The sequence below is a fragment of the Gadus chalcogrammus genome, chromosome 23 (assembly GCF_026213295.1).
Source record: "Gadus chalcogrammus isolate NIFS_2021 chromosome 23, NIFS_Gcha_1.0, whole genome shotgun sequence".
NCBI lineage: Eukaryota > Metazoa > Chordata > Actinopteri > Gadiformes > Gadidae > Gadus > Gadus chalcogrammus.
In genome coordinates, this window is record NC_079434.1 from 14487225 (window position 1) to 14497224 (window position 10000).

At 48.3% G+C, this 10000-nt stretch overlaps 1 protein-coding gene across 1 annotated transcript in view; it reads left to right on the plus strand.

Annotated features, from left to right (window-relative positions):
* Positions 1–7051: 7051 nt before the first annotated feature.
* zfhx4 (zinc finger homeobox 4) overlaps positions 7052–10000 on the plus strand; it is a gene marked incomplete at its 5' end in the record, with an annotated part of 22768 nt that continues 19819 nt past the window's right edge. Inside the window, one exon of the mRNA XM_056584842.1 lies at positions 7052–7229. Coding sequence (XP_056440817.1) covers positions 7052–7229 — 178 coding nt within the window. The remainder of the gene's footprint in view (positions 7230–10000) is intronic.

The following is a 10000-nucleotide window of genomic DNA, read 5'->3' on the forward strand; positions in this document are numbered from 1 at the left end:
GTGTGTGTGTGTGCGTGCGTGCGTGCATGCGTGTGTGTTTGTGTGTGTATTTAGGTATGTGTGTTTGTGTGTGTGTGTATCCGTGCACGTGTGTGTGTGTGAGCTATTCCCAGGCCCTGTGCAGGAGCTGCAACCCCTTTGCACTGGGTTGATGTTTAGTATTTTAGACATGCTACATTAACAACATCTGGTTAAGATCTAAATGCTTGTTAAACGCGCTGAAATTCGGGGGGAAAAAGGTAGAGGGGGATGAGGTGGGGGCAGAGGGGAAGAGAGAGAGAGAGAGAGAGAGAGAGAGAGAGAGAGAGAGAGAGAGAGAGAGAGAGAGAGAGAGAGAGAGAGAGAGAGAGAGAGAGAGAGAGAGAGAGAGAGAGAGAGAGAGAGAGAGAGAGAGAGAGAGAGAGAGAGAGAGAGAGAGAGAGAGAGAGAGAGAGAGAGAGAGAGAAGGGGGAAAATAAAGATTTCAGGGTGAGAGAACAGGAGGGAGGGATGGAGAGAGATCAGTGAGTCTGTTCGCTTATTATTCTGGCAGCATTACCACTGGCCCTTGACTGTGTGTGTGTGTGTGTGTGTGTGTGTTGTGTGTGTGTGTGTGTGTGTGTGTGTGTGTGTGTGTGTGTGTCTGTGTGTGCATGTCTGCGCACGTGTGTGTGTGTGTGTGTCTGTCTATGTTCCAGTATGTCCATGTGTGTGTGTGTGTGCGAGTGCGAGTCCGCCTGTGTGTGTTTGTGTGTGTGCGCCCGTGCGCAATGCGCACACAGGGGTGTAATGTTTCAAAGCGTTCCCCTTTAAAACCTGGGGGCCAAACCAGAGCCACGCGGCGCAGGAATGTGACATCACAGGGGCCTTCCATGCACCACCCACCCCACTCCACCCACGCACACACACACACACACACACACACACACACACACACACACACACACACACACACACACTCACACACCCATATACTTTCCCAGTGTCGCTGGGGACCTGCCCAGGGTTGTAGGAAGGAATCAACATCAGCATCTGGGCTAAGTGGAAGAGACAGGGCGGTCAATGGTGTTACACTTAAACATTAGGCCAGTGTGGGGCTGGACACAGATCATATATCTGCTTTACTTCCTTTTAATACAAGTCATCTGAGTAGTAGTAGTAGTAGTGGTAGTAGTGGTGGTAGTGGTAGTGGTGGTGGTAGTCGTAGTGGTGGTGGTGTTGGTGGTTGTGGTTTCGCTAGTAACACATTTCCTAGGCGAGAATATCCCGGTCGAAGTAAGTGTTGCTGTGTCCCTTATTGTAGCACAATAATAGCATCCCAGTTGCTCCTTTATTGGACAGTTAGTCTTAATTTATCTCCCAATCTTATTGTTTTGTCTCTCTCTTTCTTTCTTTCTCTTTCTGCGGCAATTACCGTTCGGGGGTTGGTTGGCACTGTTGGCTTTTCCTTTTTTTCCTTTCTTTCACAGCGCGTATGATTTGAGATAAACAACGATGTAAGAAAATACTTTTGTGTTAGTCCTTTACCCCCCTAATGAGCGCCATCCTCCTCCGAGCCCTGAAGGAAGCAAATTAAAGGCGGCTCAGGCCCCGCGCTAATGAATTCAGCCATTTTGGAGCCGGCGTGTCCAGTTTCCCCCCGCGCGGCTCTCTGCTGTGCGGGTCCGTGTGCGGTGCAACTGAGTCCTCCGCCGGGCACATAATGACCCGCTATGGCGGTTATGGGCCCTCGGGGAGAGATGGGAGGGGAGGAGAGTGGTCTCAGAGCAGGTCATTAAACAGCTAGAGGACACACACACACACACACACACACACACATGGGCATGCGCACACACACGCACACACACACGCATACAGAGGGCCAACACTGAGTACATCCCCCGTCGACTCCGTCTCCCATATGTCTTCCCCCTCCCTATTTTTCTTCCCAAACATCTCTTTCTTTCCCAATATATATGTTTCCTCTTTCTGTCTCCTCGGACTCTCTCCTTTTCTTTTCTTTGCTCGACTTCCTTTCCTTCTCTCCTTGCTCCCTTCCTCGCTGCCTTTCTCGGTCGTTCCCTAGTTTTATTTTCCTGGTAACACGGGGCGGCAGGAGGTTCTGAACTCTGTTCCTTCCAAATTGTTTCCATTCCTCCACGATAAAGATGAAAAACGATTGGACAATTATCGTGCGCGATGCGATTTGTTATAAACCGCGCAACCATTTATAATCGCCCACATTTCTCTTCCGCGGCTCAAAAACCCCGTTCTCAAGCAATGCAAAATTATCGCTTCTGCGCAGATGTGTTTCCAAGCCTTTTATTTATTTACTTATTCATAAATTTTATTTTTGCTCCCGACATGAACACCGAACAAGGCCGGCCTCACAGAACTATATTTTTTTGCACATAATTGCATACGCGGCTGTCCAATTAATAGTTATTACCAAAACCAGATTGATCGCCTCGCAGGCTGATCAAGAGTCACTTAATTATTCTTCCTCTCCTTAACAGTTAAATATAGGCCGGTGTTGGTTGAGGAGTAATCGGACCCGGGGGTTTGTGGTTAGCTGGAGCTCACCGGCCGGCTTTAATGTTCTATCCGAACCACATCAAAGCCCGTCCCACCGGGCTGCCAAAATCACACACCCACCACAGCACAGCCCACTCACTCTGCATGTGCTACAGTGTGCCGTGCAATTTGTGTGTGTGCGCTTCTCTGTGTGTGCGTGTGTGTGGATCTGTGTGTGTGTGTGTGTGTGTGTGTGTGTGTGTGTGTGTGTGTGTGTGTGTGTGTGTGTGTGTGTGTGTGTGTGTGTGTGTGTGTGTGTGTGTGTGTGTGTGTGTGTCTGTGTGTGTCTGTGAGTGAGTGTGTGTGTTATGGGGGGGGGGCGCATTTGTGTGTATGTGTGTGTGTTTTGTGTGTGTGTGCTGGCAGGCAGGGGAAGGTGACTGTGAAAGTTGTGCTCTGTGCGTCCTCTGGTAGCGATTAAGTTGATGGTTTAGGGACCCCGCAGCAGATTACTCTGTCTTTATGTTACACACGCACTCACACACACAAGCACACATGTGCGTTCATGCACACACACACAAACACACATTTGGAAACACACTCGCACAGGACAGCTTGCAAGCAAACAAATGCAATGACTGTCTCGCCCGCTTGATCAATGGCGGCCATACACGGAGATGCACAGCGCGCGTGCACACACACATAAACACACGCACACACACACACACACACACACACACGTGGGGTGTAACTGTCAGGGTCAGTCAGAGGGCAGACACGGTGCTGATGTATTGAGAGAGCTTGTCTGGGAATGTCCTCGACGTGGAAACACATTCGCTGTGCAAACACACACACACACAAACACACACACACACACACATGCATAATGACACACACAAAAACACACACACACACACACACACACACACACACACACACACACACACACACACACACACACACACACACACACACACACACACACACACACACACACACACACACACACACACACACACCAGCAAGCTAACCGACCAGAAGAAGGAGAAGCAGTGAAAGCATTGATAAGACCCAGATGATCCCATCCCTTGTCCACTCTTTTTTCTTCTCACTCCCTCTCTCTCTGTCTCCCTCTCTCTCTTTCGCCCTCCCTCTCTCTCTCTCTCTCTGGAGCCTGCCTCCTCCCCGCCACCGACTCTCCCTCTACCTCTCCCACCTCATTCTCTGCTGCGTTGCAAGTGGCCGCCGGTAGAGAGCCCCCTAGAGGCGACTCGGTGCCACACGAGCGCGGAGGTCAACAAATAGGGAAGCAGAGAGCATGTCACTGACGTAGACAATAGGACAGTAATACGCTCTCTCCACACAGACTTATTCCCAGGGAAGTAAAAGCGGGTAAACCCAAGAACCTAGTGAGTGAAAAAAAGTACGCTCCCCATTGTTTATATTTAGGCGTGGATATATATAGGATGTTTTTTTAAACAATTACCTCATGGTTTTAAATATCAACAGCGATTTGGGTCAAATTGGTCATGACGTAAATAAGTTGTCATAATTACACCCTTCAATTGCACCATTACAAAAACGTGTGTTTCATCGGGTTTTCTCCGGTTTAATTGCGCGTTTTGGCTGGCGATTTTCGTGTTAATATTTATGTTGGTGTGGCCTCCCACCTCCGCAGTTCACTGCAGTTCATCGACTTGACTCACCTACAGTGGTGGCGAGAGAAACGAGGGGGTGTGGGCAAACAATGACGATAGACAGGAAAAATACAGTTATTTTTCCATGTACGCTTTTAGACATCGTTGCAATCTCGCCGTTTCTTCCCGTCAGTCACACACACACACACACGCACACACATGTTTACGCACGGACATCCTTTGTCCTACCCTCCCCTATTTTCATTGTATTAATTGTGACAAATGCGCCGGTGTTGTGCTTATTTTCAGGCTAGCTGTCTCTTAGCATAAAGCTAAAATCAAAAGCTAAAATAAAACGAAGGGAATAGGTAGTGCAGCGAGAGGGGCTCGGTGTATCTCCTCCATACATCACATTTAATGTGCACACTCGGACACACACACACACACACACACACACACACACACACACACTCACACCCACACACGCGTACACACACAAACACACATATAAATTGTCTCCTTGGTTTCTTTTATGTGAAGGTGGGCTGAATTAAAATACAGAGATGAGCGCTGCAGCAACAGCGGTGAAAATTGCAATTTCTGCAGCCTCGGTTCCCTGGACTGACAGGAGATATTTCATCCCTATTGTCGACGACGTATTAATAAAACATCAGGAGCAGAGTGCAGTCCCAATCTCTCCCCCCATATACTCACACACACACGCATACTCACACTCACACTCACACTCACACACACACACACACGGCGACTCATATGCATCGGCGCATACATATGCTTTTTGGCGTAGACTGCACACAGTCATGCGCCCAACGCACACTTAAAAGGCTAAGCGCGTGCAGGCGCAAGAAGGGAAAAAAAAAAAAATACATGATTCTTATTTGGGGGTGGATACACACACATCCTCTCACGCACACACACATACAAACAAACACGGCTATGCATACATATAGGCACAATTGTATACCTCAATCACTTCCCCAAAAATTGCCAAATGTCACGCCGTATACAATGTCCACTTAACGTGCAAAAGTCGTAAAAAAGCAATGGTGCCACGGCTTTGTGTGTGTGTGTTTGTGCGTGTGTGTGATTGGGCATGTGTGTGTGTGTGTGTGAGTGTGTGTCCCCATTTGCTCGTTTATTCATTCATGCACTTGTCTTTGTCTGGATCCAAGTGTGTGCTCGCGTCTCCCGGCGTGCCGTTGTGTGTCTGCGTATGTCTGTGTTAGTGTGCGTGTGTGTCTGAATATGTGTGTTTGAGGGGGGTGTGCGGCAGGGGTGAGGGGGGGGGGGGGGGAAGGAGTGTGTACACGGCGCTGAATGAGAAAGGGTTAATGATATCATGTTTCGGGGCTGGGCTCTGCAGACTCCCTCACGCTCGTGACACAATGGCCAGAGTGATTGTATGCAAATGGTGGTTGACCTCAGTGCACCCCGGTGCCTGATTTCTATGAATATGACGCGTGCGTGTGCACGTGTACACGCCTCGGTCTACGGGTCCATGTTGTTAAAATATGATGGCGGTACGGCGGCAGCCGGCGTAGGATTGATGAGCACAGCTCTTTTTCTACATGCAGAGAAGCACACGCACACACAAACGCACACAAACACACACACACAGAAAGAAACACTTTGACAAACATGCACACACACACACACACACACACACACACACACACACACACACACACACACACACACACACACACACACACACACACACACACACACACAAACATTGTCAGGTTTTTTTTCCATTCTTTGGGGCTGCAATTTTGAACGCTTTTGCTCCCTTTGTGTATGTGTGAGATGGTGTGTCATTATGATGCTTGTGTGTGTGTGGGTGTGTGTGTGTGTGTGTGTGTGTGTGTGTGTGTGTGTGTGTGTTGTGTGTGTGTGTGTGTGTGTGTGTGTGTGTGTGTGTGTGTGTGTGTGTGTGTGTGTGTGTGTGTGTGTGTGTGTGTGTGTGTGTGTGTGTGTGTGTGTGTGAGTGCTCGTGGTTGATTTTGCATTTGCTCTTGCTCACCATGAGATGGAGGAGGAGGAGGAGGGGTGGGGGGCTGGCTGTGATGGTGTGTGTGTGTGTGTGTGTGTGTGTGTGTGTGTGGGTGTGTGTGTGTGTGGGTGCGGGTGCGGGTGTGTGTAGTGCTGTGTTGCTGGGTTATCTGGCCTCTCTCAGACTGCTCAAAATTCATTACAAAGTGACATCAGCCCAGCCGGAGACAAATGATGGGTGGATGAAAGGGAGCGCCAGGGCTCGGCTAGGATTAGTGTTAGCTTGTGCTAGCGACATGTGCACACACACACATACACACACACAGAGGCGAGCTACACTTATACGCACACACACAAACACAGGCGAGCTACACACATACACACACACACACACAGACCCACACACGCATAGGCACACACAGCCAGCTACACACACACACACACACACATAGGTGAACCACGCACACGCACACACACACACATACAAACACACACACACATTAATCCACTGGCAGAACACCACAGATACACAGAATTATCAAACAAGGGCTGAACTCTGGGAGATGGGCAGGCTAATCTGCCGGGGGTGTGAGTGTGTGAGCGTTATTGTTAAAATATTTTTTTCGCACGATATTCTTTTCAAAGTTGTGTGTGTGGCTGTATCCATAAAATCATGGCTATTTTCAGAGGTGTTGCAATAAAAGCAGTTTCTCATGCAATTTACTCTGGACTATGGAATTAAAAATGTAAACACGAGTAAAGTCAAAGTCAAAAAAAAAAATTAATTGATTTCCTTCATTTATCATTTATCTAACAATTAGATCAGAAAAATATGAAATGGAAAATAGTATATTTATCTGGTAATTATACATGGGAATAAACATACATTTCCTGTTTTAATATATTTCATATTTCAACCGAACTGTTTAAATGATAGCAGTCAATACATTTTGCTCCCCGGTATTGCATCTTTGGTAACGTTTTTATTTTTCTATCTGTTTCCTTCAGACGAGACCGGCGACGATAGTGAACGCCCTCCTCGCTCCTCGTCCAGGCCTGGACACCACCCCTCCGACCGAGAGCTGGCTGAGGCCAAGAGAGCTGACAGTACGTACACACGCACACGCACACACACACACACACACACACACACACACACACACACACACACACACACACACACACACACACACACACACACACACACACACACACACACACACACACACACACACACAGAGCCCAGCTTCCAACTGGGATCATTCCTACTCTCCTGGATTATCTTTCATTTCTTGCAGTCTCTCTCTGAGATAAGGACCTAGGTTGAGTGTGTGTGTGTGTGTGTGTGTGTGTGTGTGTGTGTGTGTGTGTGTGTGTGTGTGTGTGTGTGTGTGTGTGTGTGTGTGTGTGCGTGTGTGTGTGTGCGTGTGTGTGTGTGGGCAATATCTGTACGCTGCCGTGCAGACGGCATGTGACCTGCTTTAATTGTTTCCATCTGACAGTAAAAAGAAAGAGAGTTAAAAGCGAGAGACAAGAGGAGCTGGGGTAGGGTGGAGGGAAGGAGGGAGGAAGAGGAGGGAGGGCCGAAGGAAGCAAAAGGAGAGGAAGGAACAAGAAGAAGACGAAGGATAAATGGACGGGTTGTGGATATTACCAGCCAGTGTCCAGGCCTACAGATTATTTTTTAATCAAATCAGTTTGCGTGCTTGTAATTTATAAGCGCCTTGCATTAATCTTTGCCGTTCTTGTGCCCTCTCCGATGACATATTAATTTTTCAGAAGCGCAGGATTAGTGGGTTGATGGGGTGGGGGTTGGTTATGCTGTGTATGTTGTTTTTTTTCTAATATTGCACGGCCACATCCCTCCATTACCCCCGCCCACCCCCCCCCTTCATTTGTCCCTATCCCTTTTTCCACGTTTTTTTCTATCAAAGTATTTATTTTATTTCCCCCTGGGCCTGTCCCGTCCTTTAATTGCTGGACCATCTCTGACCTCATCAGGAGATATTACACAGGATTAGAAAAAAACAACGACACAACAACAAAATGAAAGCAATGTTGATGTCCCGCCCTACAAAATGGAATGGCGTAAATACAAAGAAAAGAAAAGGAATAAAAAAAAACGCAAAGCCTCGATGTGCGTTTGTAAAATAATAAAGGGTGCGCTCGTAGGGGTGGGGCGACCGCAGCCTTCACAATAGTGTCCTGCTATTCTGGGAGCGGTAGAGAGAGAGAGAGAGAGAGAGAGAGAGAGATACATAACATTGAATGCCCCTCCAGCTACACCCTGGTTCAATGTGTGTGTGTTGGGGGGGGGGGCTCTGTTATGTGTGATTTAACCAAATAGGAATTCATATGGCCCTTTTATGTATGAGATGGAGATCCGTGGCTTGAGATGAATATTGCATGGGGTCTCGCCGTCTGCCTGTCTCCCTGCCTGCCCCTGTGTGTCTATGTGTATTTATGTCCGTCTGCCTGTCTGTCTCTCTGTGGGTCTGTCTGTGTGTCGGCCGGTCGGTGGGTCCCCCTGTATATCTAGAAGTATGTCTGTCTGCCCCTACCCGTCTCCCTCGCTCATCTATCTCCCTTGTTTATGCATCTCCCTCTCCCTCATCCCATTCCCCCTATCTCTTAGCGTGCACTCCCCTCTCAACACACACACAGACACACACACACACACACACACACACACACACACACACACACACACACACACACACACACACACACACACACACACACACACACAGGCATCGCCCCCCCCCCCCCACCCCCCCCATGCTAGTACCTATAGTGCCATAATGTGAGACTTCCAAAGAGAGCTGGCTGTTGGCGGGGGCCAGTTAGTTTAGCCAGTCATCTATCTTAAGCGCTATCTCTCCTGACAGCACCATCTGACAGACTGGCGGGGGGGGGGGGAACCACCACGCATGCATTTCTGTATGCATATTACCACCGGCGTCATTTAAACGCGTCCCCAAAATGCAAAGCAGCCAATCAGAGGGAGAGTCCAGGGTGGGGGGACTCTCCGACCCCTTGAACCGTGTTTGTGTGAGTGTGTGTGTGTGTGTGTGTGTGTGTGTGTGTGTGTGTGTGTGTGTGTGTGTCTGTCTATGTCTGCGTGCATGCAGGCGTGCCGGGAGCCGTTGATGATAGCATTTATTAGAAATGGACGCGTCTGAAATTGTAGTATTTGATTATTTAGAAACCTTCCCACCCCGAAAATATCCCTTTTTACCCAAGCATGTTTTTGTTTTTTTATCAGATCGCCGTTATGTCGAGGGGAACGCACCCTTTAAAAAAAAGCAACGCTAAAGCTTATTTATCTATTTAACCGTTTATAAATTTATTTCTGTGTGTTCGGATTTGAGTTTTTCCTTTAAGTGCGGCGCTGAAATCCACCATATGCGCGTGTTGTTATGCTAGCAGGGGCATCGGGAACAGCAGGGACCAGGACCTTTTTTTTTTTTTTTTTTTTTTTTTTGCAGGCTTAGTGGCAGCACTTTGATTTAGCATCTTCTTTCATTGAGACTGCCGGGGTTAGGGTGGAGTTGGCGGGGGTGGGGATCTCTTGGGGGTGAGTCAGGGGGGGGGGGGGGGGGGGGGATTACGGGGGTGCCCAAAGTGAGCAGTTGCCGAGTGCTTGCGCACTTCACCAACGAACAGAAACGGGACCCTTTTTTTTTTAAACAAGGAGGAAGAATAGACGGAGAATTAGACCCGTGGACCAGATAGGGGAGAGAGCATATCTAAATCAAGAGGGCGGGGGGGGTGAAAAAAACGCAGAGATACAGAAGGCTTTTAGATTGGAGGCAGTGAGAGTTATATCCCCCTTTGCTTCATTTACATTGTCTTTCTGCTTTTAATCCCATGTCACT